Source organism: Mytilus galloprovincialis, chromosome 5 (assembly GCF_965363235.1).
Source record: "Mytilus galloprovincialis chromosome 5, xbMytGall1.hap1.1, whole genome shotgun sequence".
Lineage (NCBI taxonomy): Eukaryota > Metazoa > Mollusca > Bivalvia > Mytilida > Mytilidae > Mytilus > Mytilus galloprovincialis.
In genome coordinates this window covers 8894288-8913835 of record NC_134842.1, presented here as the reverse complement: position 1 = coordinate 8913835, position 19548 = coordinate 8894288, and the positions used below count along the sequence as shown (strand labels likewise).

At 30.4% G+C, this 19548-nt stretch overlaps 1 protein-coding gene across 16 annotated transcripts in view; it reads left to right on the top strand.

The window, feature by feature from the left end:
- The first annotated feature begins 2565 nt into the window (after positions 1-2565).
- LOC143075075 (uncharacterized) overlaps positions 2566-19548 on the top strand; it is a 133501-nt gene continuing 116518 nt past the window's right edge. For 3 of the 16 annotated variants that reach the window (XM_076250345.1, XM_076250339.1, XM_076250341.1), the window contains exon 1: positions 8894-9135. In XM_076250345.1, coding sequence (XP_076106460.1) covers positions 9100-9135 — 36 coding nt within the window. In that variant the 5' untranslated portion in view covers positions 8894-9099. Of the gene's footprint in view, positions 2669-5322; positions 5356-6245; positions 6268-8578; positions 8706-8885; positions 9136-19548 lie in introns of those variants that run through there. The other 13 variants (XM_076250344.1, XM_076250347.1, XM_076250342.1 and 10 more) reach the window with 12 other exon arrangements.

The window sequence follows — 19548 nt, the reverse complement described above, 5'->3', positions numbered from 1 at the left end:
TCTGATGGTAAATAAGTTGAAAGAATCTTTTATTTCATGTTATATTTTGCACTTTTCTGTCTTTTATTCTTCTATAAGTAACAATCATATGAACCAGTGGTAGAGTAATACAAAAACCTAACAATTCATATTTTGGCAGAGCATACAGCAAACTTTCGTTAGCAAAAATATTAACTAATTAATTTGAACCAAAATTGCAAGATACAATTTTGAATTTTATAACATTTTTAATTTCTGAGGTCAACTATATTTAGTGTATTGAATGATTGTAAGGTGTAAAGGTATTGCCGTTTTGGTTTATATGACCTTGACCTCATTTTCTTGGATCATGTTAAGTTTATGTGATAGTTGTAGTAAAGCTTTTTACTGTGGATTCATTGTTTTTCGTGGGATACCAATGTTGATGGATTTCATGGCTATTGGTGAATCACTGATTTAAATGTTCCATGAATTCAAAATTTTCTATAGGCTGTATGCAGACTTGGGCAAAACCACAAAATCGAATATTCACGAAAAAATGCAAGTTTTCCTCAGTCCACGAAAATTGGTTCCCACGAAAATATTGAGGATTATCAACATAATATCAATGATTAGTAAAGAAGCTGAGACATTTCAGCGTGAGCACTCTTGTTATGAATTTCATAGGTTTTTTTAAAATGACTATGAAATTTTTATACACAAAGGTATACATGAAATAATGAATTTTAGCCATAATTGTAATATGACTATACAAATATAAAAAGTTGAATTTTAGAACATGTTTAATTTCTTTTCAGTGAATCCCACATAATCCAGTGTGTATTGAAAATGATATACAGTAAAAGATTTTTAAAACTGAACTTGAACAAGTTAAAACAAATCCACGTTATTACAGGTAAATAGAAATAGATACTTTACTTTAAAATTTAATACAATGTTTAAACTACAAAAGGACATGAAACATATCTAATTTCTGTTGTTGCACTATTGCATTCATTTAAACAGTTTTATGTCAAAACGTTACATCATTGAAGAGAGTAAATAAATCATTCTCATAAATATTTATCAAAGCTAATTTGTAAAAATGTTTCAAATGATTAAGAGGAAATAGTTTGCATTTTCCAGAATGCTTTGTACTTGTAAACATTCCAATGGAGAAAAACACATTCAATTTGTATTGAATATTGCAACTTCTTCAAATTCCAACTCTTTTAAAAAATATTTCATCAAATCTATTATATAAAGATGAAGATGTGGTATGATTGCCAATGAGACAACTCTTCACAAGAGACAAATAACACAGAAATTAACAATTATAAGTCATTGTACGGCCTTCAACTATGAGTAAAGCCATCTGCTTAGATTCTGACATGACCTCAAAGGTTTGAGTAAATTTTTGTTAAACTTGTAAGTGCTCAGGAAGGGTAAGAATGTCATATTTCACATTTCACATATTATAGTCTGTGACTTAATAAAAAAAATATGAACATTTTGGTATTGATGATTAAGATATATTTTTTTGTGTGTTTTGAATGTTATTTTCCTTGTCTCACTTTTTTCAGGTACTAGTAACAGGATGACTAAGCAGCTTTGTAGTCACTGTGATGAGTTGTAATGTGTGAGTGCTATTCCCTGATCTGTCAGACACCTACTGCCTCTTTTTCTGATACATTTGATGACTAGTGGGTGTATGCTTAGCATGTACAATCTTAAAATAAAAAAATGTGGTTTGATTGCCAATGAGACAACTCTCCACCAGAGACCAAATGTCATTGAAGTCAACAACTAAAGGTCACTGTGTGGCCTTCAAAATTAGCAAAACCCATATCACATAGTTAGCTATAAAAGACTAGAATCTTACAAATGCAAAACAATTCAAACAAGAAAACTGTTGACAAATTTTATGTTCAAAATAATAAATGAAAAAACAAATATGATATACAGATAATTTGTGTTATCCTTGTCAGAGAAAGACTCAATTTAGTAATACCAATTCTCACTTTTTTAACTACATATTAAATTCTTAAGCAAAATGCCAATTTTATGCAGGCTTTTATTTATTCTCAATGGGAACAATTTGTTAAAATTGTGAAATCAAGCATCAACAAAAAGAGAATTTTTTTCTTCAAGCTAAAAAAATTGGTACCCGCCAAACAATAATTTACATTCAAACCACATCTTCTTATTTTATTTCAGTTGGATAGATATTTGCTAGTGGTTTACAAGTATATACAAGTATGTTAATAAAAACAAGGAAGTTGTACCTGGTATGATTGCCACATACTCTCTCTCCACAAGTGACCAAATGACTCAGAAATTAACAACTATAGTTCACTGTGTGGCCTTCAACAATGAGCAAAGCACATACCGCATAGTCATATATTTGAGGCTTATTTCAATTAATGCTAGAAGTTGACAAACTTTTGTGTAATATGAAAATTGTTGTAAATAATTAGTATTTCTATAGTCTCTTTCAGTAAAAAAAATCCTCATAAAATGTCATAGTTTACTCGTCACCAAATAGACTCTAAGCCGTCAAATAGATTTTAGTATTGAATTGATTGGAAGTGACATATATATGGAGAGAAAGGACACAATGTATACTGTGTTGATTGACGAGGACCTTCCCTGCAGAGAAATCAATGAAGATTTGGTGAAGAGCTTGTTGAACTTGAGCAGAGTATAACAGGTGAGCTTAGAGGACAAACATAAGTATTAGTAGATTCTGTCCTTAACCTTAAACTCAGGTATTTGGTTACCTGAACGTTACCTTAACGAGATGTTTCTGGTATGTGATAGATGGAAAATCAATAGACAATATTAACGACTTGTTATCAATAACTGACAGACAATAACGTGTATTGTTTGACATCATATGTCGTTTGAGTAATGATTGATCTTTTGGGAATAATTGTAAATTAATGATTTTCTTGGATTAGCTTCTCGTAAAAAATATTTTTAGACAAACAGTTCATTTGAGTACCATATATATTGTTTGCTATTTGTATAATATTTATAAATTTTTAATATTAAACTTTTTATGTCATGAAAGTTTTCCGATGTCTAAAGGTTTTGTTGCAATCATTAGGAATATAATTGTCCTATTCATTTAAAAACTTTTCTTTGCAAAAAAATTGTGAAAAAAATCATTAATATAATCCCCTTAATATTCTAACCACACATGTAAAGTATTACCAAAGTTTGTTAGGCCTGGTCAAACCTGGGCACCAAATATTTTTTTGACACTTATCAATAATTAACCCCAAATCTCTCTCCAAGGTAAAAGTTTTCTGGTGTCTTAAGGTTTTGTTGAAATCATAAGGGTATTACTGTTATTTACTTTTAACTGTATACACTGTTAAATTGTCTTCTTTAGTTGAAAAACAGAAAGTTAATTAAAGAGGGAAAATAAAAATAAACATGTGAAAAAATACCAACAATACTTTGGCAAAAAAGAAAAACAACAAAAAGTCAAACAATAATTCACAAACACTACATTTTGTGTATATAAGGAACCATATACTGAGCAACACATACCCAAACAAAATCGGGGGATGCTCTGAAGTGTTTTCCGAAGAATGATCAGATCCTTTTCCTCATGTAGCACCTGTTACAGAAGTTTGAAAAGATTCTACCAAAAGTTTTATTTCTAAATCCCACATCCCAAAAGCATGTAATCTCCCAGCCCTTATGTATACATTTTACATTGAAGTTTTTAAATCCTTTCCATCTAGTGTATCAGATTTCAGAATTAGTTGTGTTATTCTGTTAAAGGGAAAATTATCAATAAATGATATCATGAAAACTCTTTTCTTTGCGAAAAAATGTGAAAAAATCCATGAAATAATCCCCTTCACTTTTGAACCACACATGTAAAGTGTTACCAAAGTTTGTTAGGCCTGGTCAAACCTGGGTACCAAATATTTCTGTGACACTTATCAATAACGAACCCGAATCTCCGATAAACCTATGCTCTGTGGTAATCAATCTCATTTAAAAATCAATAGCTGTCCAATCAAATCCATTGATCTGCCAATAGTGAAACAAAGTGGGTTATCAAAATTTACAAAAATATTGACATAGTTGATTTGTATTTTTCTGCCCTTCAGTTCATAGCCATCCTATGCTTTTGTTTTCATTTCTCAGTTTCTGCAGTTAAAGCTAGTAATAGTTCTTGTCAAAAAATAGAAAAATGTGAAATTAAAAGTGCAATTTTGGTATTTCTACGTTGGGGGGTTTTACGAGCTATACCTGTCCCCTATCCCAGGTGTAAATGATTTGTAATCAGGTGAGACATACCTTGATGATAAGGACTCTATTGAAAGTATAAGTTTATATAAGGTTTGTTTTACCTACAGTGGAAATATTTAAACTAGCGGTCTATATAAAACTTGTATCAGTGCATGTGCCCTATTGAGGTTGTGATTAACTGTCATCTGGTATGAAATTTCAGGTAGGATAAAATTCTGAAAAATAAAAACAAAAGAATAAAAAAATAATGACTTCATGCTGAGAGTCAAATTAGTTAATACTGTACTTTTTACTTTGAAAAAATCTATATTTTACCACGTTTTCATGTGGTATTTTGACTGGTTTCTTAAGAATATGCATTTTGTTGCCATGAAAACAAGTAGATATGCTTTTAAAAATCGGCCAGTTACAAAAAAAATGAAATACATGTACTATATTCAGTTCTCTTCAAGGTTATGATAACTTTTTGTAACTATGCTGAGAATAGTTTCTGTGTTTTCTTTCGTGTTATATGGATTTGAAATAGCAATTCTGTGAAAACACAACTCTTCCAGAACTGTTATGTTATTCAAGTCTATCTTTTTGAACAGTTCTATGCTTTTTCTGCATAAAGGTAAACAAGTATATGTATGAATCAAAAGTTAATGATTATAGACAAAAAAACTGGAGTTTTAAATAACCTTGACCTCCCATACAGATCAGTATTAAGATAAATCTGTGAATAGTAGAACCTCAATAAACACATTTAAGGCTTATCACCAAATATGCAATACTTGTTTCGGCTCTAATAGGTACTGATGCAATGTTGAGATTTAGTTTTTAGCTTCCACTTAAATCAACATCGCATTAGCCATGATTAGGGTAATAACCCATTTCCTTGTTGGACAAAATAAAGCAGCAAGTTTAAAAACATGACAATACATTATTGTAGAATCTTTGTTTCCAATCTATATCCGACTTAATTTAACCATATCTATTTATCTGTTTCTGTAATTAGTCATTGATTTATATACTTATTGTAACATTGTAATCATTAACTTACATTGTAATCATTAACTTACAAATGGATGTATCAAGTTGAAGGATTTTTATGCTTTGATATTCAATATGTGGACTGTATTTTCGGTAAGCATTGTTTTGAATATATGATTTTGTATATACTGGTAGTAAAAATCAGGGTATATATGTAAACTGAACAGTTTTAAAAATTAAGTCCTCATCTTGTACACGTAAGGAGTATTACTGAAAAGATTTTGTATGATACCTTTTTGACACCAGGTGTTGACACTGTTCTTTAATTTATGCCAAATTGTTGTATTAATTCAGTTAATGCTGTATAATTTTCAAAATTATTAATAGTTATTTACTGTGGGTCGGTAAGATAACCATTTAAGTAATTATACCCCCACTTAAAAGGGCTATATTGCAATCACATTCTTTGTCCATCTATCTGTTTGTCTGTCTGACAGCCAAAAAAATATTACCGTTACAATTCATAGTTATATCTTTTAACAAGTGACCACTTTTTGTCAATTGGAATACCGCACTGGGCAGGTGCACTTGATTCCAATCTTAATTGACTACTGAAGGTTGTTCGTTCTTTCTGGGCACTCCCTCTTCTTCCACCAATTAAAATGGCTGCCACAAAAGAGCACAATAGTTTTTGAAAGTGGCATTAAACACCCATCTATGAAATATTCAAATATCTCCTTTATCTCATCAAAAAAGATAAGTAGATTCTGACAAAGGTAGTTGATAGATATGAGGATAGGTCATGTTGTTTTAAGTTATCCTACCAAGATTTACTGGGATCAGTCGTACAATCTATGGTATTCTCGTTATCATATTCTCTTATTTACCTTTCTACATTTATACAAACCTACAAATCCATACTCAAATAAAAATTCTGGCATGAATATTTTGTATTTAAAAATTTAGATTTCTTGCGTTTAAAATTAATGTATTTGGAATTTATTCAAAATGTGGTACAGTACTTTAATATGTGTATTTTATCCAGGAAAAATTATGAGATATTAGGTAAGCCAGATAAGATTTTAAGTAGATTTTTTAAAAGCTTCTGAAATTCTGAAATTTGTTCTTTATCTTTAAGTAGCACTAAATTTATTTTGTATGTTGAGGTTTATATACATTGAATCTTGAGAAGCAGATGTCTCTTATTCTGCCATTGATTTAGATTGTAGACAAATAGATATAGGAAGATGTGGTATGAGCGCCAATGAGACAACTTTCCATCCAAGTAACAATTTAAAAAAGTAAACCATTATATGTCAAGGTACAGCCTTCAACACAGAGCCTTAGCTCACACTGAACAGCAAGCTATAAAGGGCCCATAAATTTACTAATGTAAATCCATTCAAACGGGAAAACCAACGGTCTAATGTATATAAAAACTAGAAACCAGAAACGTGTATGAACTACATAAACAGACGACAACTACTGTACATCAGATTCATTACTTAGGACCAGTGCAAACATTTGCAGTTGGTTTAATTAAGTCTTTTCATGATTACTTTACTTGAATTGGGAGAGGCTAATTTGAATATTTAGTGTTCATGAAGATCTATTTTTAAAAGGCATTACAAATATGCTTTGAGCCAAGGCTCCATGTTGAAGGCTGTAACTTGACCTATAATTGTTTACTTTTATAAATTGTTATTTGGATGGAGAGTTGTCTCATTGCACCCATACTACATCTTCCTATACCTATTTGTTCTATCCAAGGTTCTTACAATACCAAAAATTTAAAATTTTGAAATAACCTTCTTCTGAGAATTGGAACAAAGTTTTTCTTTTTGAAAAAGTGGTGCTAACATGGTCAAACAGATGTATGACTTAATGGGGTTTGAGTGCCACCTTGCGACCTCACGTCTTTAAAAAAGACCTGCGCCCATTAAAATGTTTTAAATAGACTTTTTTAAATTGACTTAAAAGTTACCTGTTGACCTATGGCCTATTTAAACATGACCATTGGAGCTCAAAGGTATATTCCAAGAAATCTTACTCAGGAAACATCTAGTTGCTTGGTTTTTAATCAGTTTATTATTTACCTGATGATTTAATATCATTTTACGGTCTTTACCAAAAAACTAAACTGGTTTCCAATGCATTTAACATTAATAACAAGCAAACATGCAACTCATAACCTTACTGAAACCAATAACAAAGTATATACTTGTCATGTGTCATAGTTGAGTTGAAAACCACCTCAGGAGTTATTTCCCCTTATTCATTTTCCATATATGGATTTATAATTATTCGTTAGATACTAATTTTTATAGACATCTTGGGTACAGGTAAACCACGAAATTAAATGTTCAACGAATGACAAATTTTCTATAGGCTTGTATGCAGATTTTGGCAAAACCAGGAAATTAAAATCCATGAACATGCAAGTTTTTGTTTATCCACAAAAATTGGTACCCACGAAAATAAATGTATCCACAGTTGCAGGTATATATCTTATTTCATTAATGACTTAGCAATCTCGGGTGTAGATTCTTGGCCTCTATTGCTATACATTAGACTCTATAAATTATTTGGTTAAATTGACATAAATTATACAACAGTTAATGAACATTATTCAGGGTCCCTCTACGGTAGGTCTGTTTATATTGGCAGGCATCCAGTCATCTCTGCATTAGATACAATAGTATAAATGTAAATTAACATTTAACAAACAGAAATTAGAGAATTACCGTCAACATATTTAATTTGAAATCTTGGTACATGGAATAGAAGAATTATACAATTTGTATTATTGTAGTTATGAAATTTTTTAAATATCAATTTGGCCTTCACCATTACAAATGGAACATTAACCGCAAAATGTACATCTTGTGCATTTCAGATTGGAACTGTAGGATTATTTATATATCTTTGTGGTTTGAAACATCATATAGATGAATAGATCATAAATAAATATTGTGGTTTTTAATGTATTTATATTATTTGGCTTTAATCTGGGCCACAGCTTAAAACTGAAACCTTTTTTTGTAATTACTTTATGTTGTATTTATTTTCTCAAATCGCTTTTATTCAACTTGAATGAATGTATTCTAAAGCATGCCAAATGCCAAGTACTTTTCACATAAGTTTGACAGACATTTACAGTTTCAACAGTTTTCATTAACATTAAGATATTTTTATCTGAATTCTACCCTTTACTCTACATTGCAATATTTTAATCCTACTTTTTTTGACAAATTACTGTTAAAATTAAGAATTTAATCCTTTAAAAATCTTGACTTTAATAGTTTGTCAGATTGACAGCAAATTAAATAGATATTTTTCTGGTTGAATTGTCACACCTGATTCGAAAGATCAATACACAGGTGATTTTTACCTTGATGGGTGAGGACGACTTTGGACAGCCCATCCACTACCCCTAATTATATCTCTGGATTTATAACCTTGTCATTATAACCCTTGTGATGGGCTCTCGATCAAAATTAAAGGTAGGATTTGATTTTAAAGGTTACCCACTTTTTATTTGATATCAAATGGTATCTGATGAATGGACTACGTAATTTGAGCCAAATGCCAATAGTTATAAGAAGTTATAAAAATATATCTTGAGGTGATAAGTATATGAATGCAGGAATAAATACCTACAAAAGTTAAGCTGTGTGCTCTTGGCTAATTTGTTTGAGGGGTACTTGTCTTTAACGTTACAGATGGAATAAATAGCAATAGATGCGATTCTTTTTCAATTAGTGATAAATTTCTATACATGAACGTGGTTGGATACTTAGAATTCTGTTGAAATGTTTGGAAAATAAGTTGCATGTATTTTACAAAATTTGGACGATTATCAGGAGTTTGTACAAAAGACAATTTAGTGTTTAAGATATGGATGTTATCACTTGGTTGAATGATAGTGAAAAGGTAGGAGAAATTTAAATTTCAAACCTTTGATAAATAAATAAATAAATATTGATTTGGGATTTTGTTAAAATTCAATTTGGCAAAAAATTTAATTGATTATACTTGAATTAGTTTTTCAAACAGATTCAAGATGACTTTGCCAAATATAGTGAAAGTTAAAAAAGATAAATAAGAACAAGTATTTGCTGTACATTCCTTTATTCTAAAAAGCTTACAAGTACAGGAAAATATTGACTACAACCTATTGAGCTAATTAATTTGTATGCCTTACCTACGATAGTAAAGGGGCATTATGTTTTCTGGTATGTATGTCCTTTCGTCCGTCTGTGTGTTCGTTGTACCGTGCGTCTGTACGTCCGTTTGTCCCGCTTCAGGTTAAAGTTTTTGGTCAAGGTAGTTTTTGATGAAGTTGAAGTCCAATCAACTTGCAACTTAGTGCACATGCTCCTTATGATATGATCTTTCTAATTTTAATGCCAAATAAGGGTACTGGGGACATATTCTTGTTTTATACTCAATATTAATTTTAAAATTTGTCTTATAAGAAATTTGCAGAAAAGAAATGTATTGGAGAATTTTGAAGATTTATTTGTACAATGACATTGAACATTTTGTTGGAATCTGTTCAGATATTGCCCTAGCTGACTTTCATGTATGGTTGTATTCAGTTATCCTTTCATTTTCTGTCTCTGGTTCTATTGACAATTAGGTAGAAATGCATTTCTTTATGAACTTTTTTTTTTAGGTTGCTGTCAGTGTTTTGTCCCTAGAGGGGCATTGGGCTTTTTCAACATCTTATTTGTATGCAGTGTACTACTTTATATTTTATTGAAGGGTAACAAAAACTTGAGTGTCATATTTATGAATGAGGTTTTTAGGGACTTAACATATACAACGTAACTTAGAGGAATCATCAAAATTCTTGTTTGTTTCATTATAAAAGAAATACACTTTACATTATATATATAACACACTGGAGGTCAAACTTATGTGTGAAGGGTGTATTTATTGGACTAAGAAAACTAAAGAAGATTGGTCTATGAAAATTACTCAACTGTTTCACTTTCAAACATACCACTGTCTCTTACATCCTTGAAAACTTTCCAGAGACTTTCATGATGAAGAACAACAGTCAAAGTTGTGTTCCTTTGGAATGATTGTTGTGCAGACATTACCCATTCAACTCATAACCCATTTTTATTGCATTGTATATAGAGCAGGACAATACTGTACAATTACATACAATATTTGGCAGATTATCAGTAGAAATGAAGTAGTTTGACTGAAGTACCCAGGGTGCTATAAATCTTCATAGGTACTAATATTTATAGATTAAGTCATAATTATGTGTAGAAGACACTCTTATGAAGGCAATATTAGAAAGTTATCACATGGTGTCAGAAGTCACTATCGCCCTGTGTAAATAGCTGGTCTCACTAACAACCTTTTAAAGAGTACTTGATACCGTTATAGAAACTTAATATGGACAGTAAAGAAAACTAGTTGTTACATGTAGAGTAAATAGAAGGATGATTTAAATCATTAGTAGATAGAATGATTGCTCATCAGAACAGATAACATAAAAGAGATTAAAATGGAAGAGAAAGATTATGTCTGTAGTACTTAAGGCAGGATTTATTTATTTTGTTTTGTTTTTTCATAAAGTCTTGAATCAATAAAATAAATTTGATTTGCTTAAAAGCTCATCACAATACAGTCTTTTTGTGTGGAAATGGCAAATAGCAAAAATCAACCACTAATTTCAATAAGTTCAAGGTCTTTCAAATTGCTTAAATTATTTTTGTATACAGTATAAGATTTAACAGATGCAAATGTTGAGGTTTTTTGTGATAGTACAAAATAGATTGATGTCTACAATTACGAAAATATGATATTAGCTGTTCCTTTGATATATGCCTAGAGTTATCCTATATAGATAAAAAAAATTTAAGTATAATGACTTTTACACAGTTCATATTCCCCAAGGAAAAGTATACATTTCTGAAATGGGCCAAAACTTTTATCAATTAAGTTTTAATCAAGACAATTTCTGGCACATTGACATTTAAATATATAGGTATGAATTTCATTTGATTAATTCTTAAATAATTTATTGTGACTGCATTTCATATTGACATAAAAAATAGAGCTATTTACTTTTCGTGTTTTTTTATGAGCTTCTGAGTCTTAAACATGTTAAAAGTTAATTAACTCCTTAGTATCAACCCATATACTTCTTCATTAAGTTCCCATCAAAAGGTCTTCTAGACTTGGGATTTTATATTTACAAATAAAAGTGTGTGATGTGGCTCAATTTGTAAGATGGTGATCAACATTACAAGTTAAGATATTAAATTAATGGAATATTCATTGATTAAAGAAATATATAGTCTTTTTGTACAAAAAACTTCTATGTTATATTTTGTGTTTACAAGATCTGGAGCTGAATTATGAATTATTTGTTCATAACAATGATATTTAATCCTGTCAAGACCTTTTAAGCTGACTATTTTCAATGGATTTTTCTCATTTTTGAAAGTCATACAGTGACCAAAAGTTGCTTTAATCCACATCTTGTTGGACTCTATTTGATAGTTGTCTCATGGAAATTATACCACATTTCTTTATTTTATAGTTTCATCTGACTGATATTATTTGGCAGAATGTATAGAAATTACAATTGTCTGGACTATTTTGTTGTGCCTGCAGATTGGAGCTTATTGTTTGATCAATAGTGATAATGATGATTAAGTTTGCATTTCATTCTTGTTGACAGATATTTTGCAAAAAGAATGCAGGTGGGGCATTTATTTATCTTGTTCAACACATGTATTTAGCTTCACTATTATAAAGCTGTTTGATTTTTTTCCTCCTGGAAAGAGTGATTATTGAGATTGAATGTTATATTATCCTCAGATGAAAATCAGAGCTTTCTTTCATAGAATATTGTTTGTTAGTGTAAAATTAGTGGATGAATATATTTAATGATATAAAGTCTATCAAAATCTCAATTTACAGACTTTACTAAATTATTACAACTCATTGTTAAGAGCTATTGAATTATTGAAATCACATTAAAATTGCATTAGAAAAGTTAACAATCATTATATATTTTAGTATTTATTGTAATACATAATTCATAATTTCCCATGCAATATGATTCTGCAATGTCAAATTCAAAAAAGAGTTTTTTTGACATAACAGAACGTTCTATTAACCTTTGTTTTGTTGGAATGTTTTATTGACGAAGTATTGGTATTTTATTATAAACTATTTAGTATCAAGGAGTAGATTGTTTGTAGAAGTACTTGAGCTCACTTGATAATTTATAGTAATGTTTTGTCCTGTTAATGTCACTTTTAGATTGATCTGCATTAATATAAAAAGAAAAAAAGAAAAAAAGAAGATCAAGTTATTTTTGATACAGATACTCATGTACAGATCATGTAATGTGGTTTTGTTTGTTTTTGTGGGAACTAATTTTCATTGACTGAATTAGTTTTTCTTGTTTGAATGTTTTTTATTTTGTCATTTCAGAACTTTTTATAGCCTACTATGCAGTATGGGTTTTGTTCATTGTTGAAGTATACAATGATTTTAACAATTTCTACATCATTTGGTCTCTGATAGAAAGTTGTCTTGTTTACAATCATACCAATTCTTTAAATTTTTAAATCGTTAAAGGAACATCTACCAATTTTTCGTCCATGATTAACACATAGAATATTATCATGCCATTATATATGTTAGTTTTATGTTAGATTTGACAGCACCGCTATTTCTTTATAGAACCTAATGAAAACAAGATCGCTCAAGGGCACTTGGAATCAATACTGTTTATTTTGACAATTTTAAATGTTAAATTTGATCTTGAATGTTTCAAATTTTAATTGTGCCCAAAAGTCACAAAAAATAACCACAGATTTTAAATTTGTAAAATAGATATATTCAATCCTTGATCTCTTTAATAATTTAGAAAATGAGGTCATATCTAGTCTCAGCTTGTAATAATCTGATCACACGACACATTAACTCCTGTTATTTTTGATATTTTAAAAATCTCGGTGAGTTTTAAATTGCCGTTTAACTGAACTCAGATGACCACTTACTATTATTATAAGTCTCATGTTTAGAAAATTGTATTTGAACTGAGGTAAAAATATTGTATTGAATTTTAACTCCTACGAACAATATTGATAAATTCCTATTGTATCAATAACGCTTTATTTTATCATCAATCAGTTATGTTAGCTTTATATAACTAGAATTTAGATGTTTACATTTTTGGTTCATGTTTATGTATAAGTGTGAAATATTTGTTGAGAGGTTCAGTTGTATTTGAACAAATCAAAAATATTTTTCACACAAACATTTTGTCAACTTTAAAAACATTGTCTTGTAAAAGGTCAGTGGTATGTTACTATCTCAGGTTATTTAGAAATCTTTTCTCAGTAGTAAAAATGCACTTGGACACATTTCTGAATCAGAACAGCATTTGGGTATCTGTGGAAGGTTTACTGGTCGTCTACCATCTTTGCCTATTAACAAATTTCAAAATAGGTTTGATTGATTGATAATTGGTTGCTTGATGTCCAGTGGCAAATAATATACTCTATAACAGAGTATCAGATAGTAATGAGAGGCCTCGGTCGCTAGGTAGACTAAGTAGTTACTATTGTAATCACTAGCCAGTCAACTCTGAGGTTGTGAGTTCGAAACCCCATTCATGCGAGTGCACTTGACTCCAATCTTAATTAACTAGGATTGTCAGTTTTCCAAACGAAGGTTGTGGTTTTCTCCAGACACTCTGGCTTCCTCCACCAATAAAAACTGACCGCAATGAAATAGCCCAAAAGCATTGCTTAAAAGTGGTAAAAATGGAAATCAGAAAGTAAAGCCCTAGGTGCCTGGAAGAAGAATGATAACATAAGTAAAACAAGGTCTACCTATACATGTAGCTAAAAATGGAATAAGCTACCCATTGCCTTGACTTGTAATAAATTATATCCTCTCATGGATTAATCAATTTGTAAGTCCTACAGAATGGTGATTTACAATATATTTTTGGAGTACAGGTGCTTGAATTAATACCTGAAGCTTTGGGTGGTATTACACTATTGATCAAAGTTTATAGATGTCGTGTTGACTTGAGGGTAGATGGCTTGAGGAAATTGGTGCAAATGTTTTAGTTGGTAGATTACGAAGAATTTAGACGTTCTTAAAGAGATTGCTTGTCAAACAAAACAAAAAGTAATGAAAATGAAAAAATGGTATTATTGTGGATTGATGAAGAAAAAATTTAACATTGAATATTGTGGATTCACTATTATTCGTTGGATATCAATTTTTGTGGGTTTCATGGGTAAAGGTAAACCACGAATTTCAATGTTCCATGAATGACAAACTTTAATTAAGGCTTGTAAAAGGACTTTGGCAAAACCAGTAAGTTAAATTTCCACGAAAATGCAAGTTTTCCTCAATACACGAAAATTGGTATCCACAAAAATGAATGAATCAACAGAATAGTAAAAGTGGATTAATAAAAAAGAAAAAATAACATTGAATATACTTTAGCTGCATACCCTTCTAATAGACAAAACAAAAGATATTGATTTGTCTTGTTAATTGTTACTGTTGATATTTCGGTAGGAATTTTCAAAATTTCTTTTTGAGTATGAGCAAGTTTATAACTTTTCTTGCAAGTGTTTGCAAATTTATTTATGATTGAAATTGATTTAGTAATGCTATGTTATAATTAAATTTTGATTAAAAGAATTATTTGACACATTTTATGGTTGAATTGATTTCATAATTATAGAAACCAGCTATTGATATGTTTCATTTTTGTTTTAACGGAACATTGAACCCAAGGTTTTGTCAGGAACTATTCAGTTTAACCACTGACTGAAAATCTAGTATTTAGTTCAAATAACATTTGTAATTAAATTTTTCTGCCAGTTTGCAATTTTGAAATGGTTCACAAGCACTTCTCTTTATTAATAATGAAACAAAAACAATATATTGAATTACTTGTATTTTGTTTCATGTAAAGAAATGATTTATTCATTCAGAAGGAAATATACTTTGGGATATTTAAGATCGATGACATAAAATGAAAGAAATATTTACGTTATTATATATGTCAAATAAAAACCTATGATTTTCAGGAGATTTTTTTAAATTCTGTAAATTCAGAATTGAAGACATACATTTATCATTGCGAGTCATAGGTCACTTGCAAAAATGTGAAATCCTATGACTAAAATTATGAATGTAAGTTGTAAATATTGCAAAGCTGATACTGTAGCCTATTTTGCATTGATAAAACCATCGCAAGAATTCCTGAATTTTCAACTGATTGTTTTTGTGTTGATGGGTTGCAATACTTCTATTACAAACATCTCATTTAACACATATAGACACAGATCATGGAACTGCAACACTTCAGGGGATTATTACATAAATTCCTTTCAAATCATAGCTTTGCTTCATATATAAGGCTGTATCAATGGAATCTCAATAGACATATGTATTGATATGTTTATAATATAAAAGGGAGTTGTCAACTTAAGTAAACACAACAAATTATGAAATGTTACATTTGTATGAAAAACCTTGGACTAGACTATTATTATTTTACAATGACTTAAATACTAATAAGGAAGGTTGAACTAAGCAAAGTATACTTGCATATAGACTGAAGTGAATAGAAAAGTTTAAATTCCTTGGCGTGAGGTTTGAGTATTATGTCAGAGTAAACAACGATTTATGGAAATTAAACATAGAACATTGTCACTCTTAGTGAGACCTCTTTCTATAATTGATAGTTTATTTACTTGATGCATAGTAGGTGATTTTATCCTATCTGTGTAGTAAACAGTAAGTAAATATTGTTTTAAGTATAAATCAGGCCTTCAGTTTTCTCCTTTGAATAGTTCTACATTTTGTCATGCCCAGGCCTTTTATAACTAACTACTATATATACACAGTATAGGTTTTGTCTGTATCTCAGATACTATAAGCAATAAGTCATTTAATTGATGCATGGAATGATTGTATTAAGTGTACATGTTTGACTGGCAGGTTTCAACTGACCTTGACCTGATTTTCATGGATCATTGGTCTGATAACTGTTATGTTTTTTTGTGGCTTGGTCTGTTTTTCAGCTACTATAAGCTATAAGCAAAAGATCATCTATATATATTCGGTGTGGAATGATTGTTAGGTATACATGTCTGTCATGCAGATTTTTTAAAAATGATTTAAAAGACCAATGTTATATTTTTGTGTCTATTTATCAAGTTCTATAACTATAAGCATTATAACCACTGTATTTGGTGTATGGAATGATAGAAAGATCCACATGTCTGTCTAGGGTTCACCTGACCTTGACCTAGTTTCAGGGTTCATTAGTAAGTATTAAGTTTTCATTTGTTTTTTGTTTGTTTATTAAATACTTTAAGCAATGGCCTTGGTCAGCAATATCTATTGTATGGAATGATGGCATGGTGTACACGTTGTCTGACAGGGTGCCTTTAACCTTGAACTGATTTACATGGATCATTGATAATGAATATTATGTGATGCTTGACATATTACCGAATTTCAGCATGATTAATTCAATGAGAGCCGTGGTGTAGTGGTTAGTGCATCGGACTATTAACACAAAGGTTCTTGGTTGATTCCTGTTCCTGGGTAAAATTTCAGGGACTAAATTTTTGGCTCTCCCTTGACACCCTTTGCGAGTATGGTCTTAAGAAAACGATGATAGTCCATCGGAAGGGGATGATGAATTGCTCACCAATGGGTAGAGAGAGCCATATCTCTTTCACTTTAAAGACACCCTTTTAGATTTTGAAAAAGAGCAGGCTAATGCCACTACACGACAGCACTCGCACCTGGAAAGGGATAAATATAAGTTGCAAAACTTGTTTCCCAATCCACTATATGAAAAATCAGTAAGTGGATCGGGGGAGACGTTTCAGCATGTGCACTCTTGTACTTCCTTTTAATATAAAGATGTACTTTTATTTTAATCATACAGTGATAAAAATAACTTTTACCATTATCATTCAATATCTTTCCTCCTGTTGAGATGGGATTTCTTTTGGAAGACATATACAACTTAATTAATATTCAAAAATTTCATTCAAGACCAACATATTCTCTCTATAGAACATTGTTAAATGTATAGATATCAATCTCTAAAACTTTGTTTCATGACACATTAGAATCTAGTTATAGAACTGAAATATATTATCCATTCCAAGTTTTACACATTTTCTTGCCTGCATGAAAGTCTTAAGAGGGTTCGCGGGTCTAAATCATTTATATAGGATTTCTCAATATTTTTCTATAAATGAACTTTATCTTATAGTTAAGAGAAAAATAAAATAAAAAAATGGGGTCACCGTTCATTTGCGCTCACAATCTGCCTTCGAAAGAAGCATACAACTTTGTAAAAGTGTTTTTTTCCTGTTGAACTAATAGGAGAAAAAAATTTAATATCGAAATAAAAAAAGAAATTTATTACAGAAATTGCTCAAATTTTACAATAATTTAGTTTAAGTAAAGCATATATCGAAATTATATTAAAAAATATAGGTCACCGATGAGTTAAAAGAGATATTTCAATTTTAAAGCCAAAAAATGGCATTTTTCCACCAAAGGGAGATAATTTGGAACTTTTTAGATGATGTTTACATTTTAAAAGTCATCTGGGGCCAACACGAATTATTTTTTTGGATTTTTTTGGGTACCATATGTTAAAGTAACAACTACAAATGGTAATAAATAAAATTTGTAATGAAAAACAAATGTTTATTTTTTTTCTGAAATTTTTATACCCTCGAGCCTCCTTAAAAGTCATGATGAAGAAACATAGCTTTTTAATTACTATTGCATGTCTACATTTCATTGATTAGTTGTCCGAAAAAGGTATATCCTTTCATTTTAACACATCTACCAATTATGTTTAGATTAAATGATAAACAAATCGATCAGCTGATGAAAGAGCACCTGCAATCAAATTGGATATGTATCACCTCATCAATTAGGATTTGATTGACTTGACTATTACCATACATTAATGTAAATCGTAAATTACAAAGAGAAACTGACAGGTAGACATTGATTAGATACCACGGAGACAATAGATATCTGTGGTACATTTAACTTAGAGGAAGTTCACTGGGGGATGAGAACTTCAAGGAATAGAAATGGTTTGTTGCTTAGATATTAAATAAAGTGCAATATTCTGGCTTTCATCACTACAAAACTTCTCAGTTGGATAAAATTGATTTATGAAATCATTCTGGCAGAGATTTTCTTGTAATTTTGTGTCTGGATAATATAAAATTAAAAAGATATGGTATGATTGCCAAAGGACAGTTGTCCACCGAAATCCAAAGCCAAAGGACAGTAATTTTTAACTGATTATTGATTTAGGGATGTACAGGGTGGGTGGGTAGGGTAGGCAAATATAGGTAGGCGGCTGCAAAAAAGTGTATGTGCATGCGCATCTAACAATGAACTGTTCAACCAAAGCGTTTTTGAATTTTGAATTTTAAAATGTTGTTTCAGATGACAAAATGGAGGTCAAGTTTGATATTGATGATTGTCACTTTTCCTGTTCACGATTAATGGCCCTAGTGATATTGAAAAATGCCAGGACACAAATAAATGTTCAAAAATCCGGTTTGCTGTCACTCCGACAGCGTCTTGTTATAACTGTTGTGGTTTCCAATAGCCTTCCAAGCTGAGCAAAACATACCTGTTTCATTAAACTTGTTTTACAGCTCTGTTTTAATGTTGAAACATAATATGAAAATTCATTGAGACATACTCTAATCTAGTCAATATTTAGATCATTGAGAATCTGGTAATAAAATATTCAATTTAAGTCTCCCATCAAATTACATGCACAGTAATAAAGTATAAAGCTTTAGTACGCGTTGTATAGCACATGTGTGAGAGTGAGACTTTAATATAATGTGATTATTTGTGTATTGAACAGCATGAGACTCTTTATTTACAAAACATTACCAGATTATACAAAACTTTTGAATACTGGATTATAGACTGAGAATGTATCATGGTTAAATAGTATTACATAGTCTGATGCAGCTGTGTCTATTCATGGATGCATTATAGCTATAATACTTATCTATGGTCTGCTCAATGTTTATAGAAATCTTTGTAAACACTGTAAAGGAAAGCTTACCGCTATCCTGATACGGAAAAAAAATCTTAATTTTAAAAGTACACTATCAGTTTTGCGGATCGTACTTTAACTATGACTATACATTTAGCGTCAGTAGATTTTTTGTGAAGAAGAAGGGGAGGATTGGTCAATCATCATGAAAAACTGAGAAATCAGCTCTGTGACTCCAACATGGTCAAAATTGACACTCG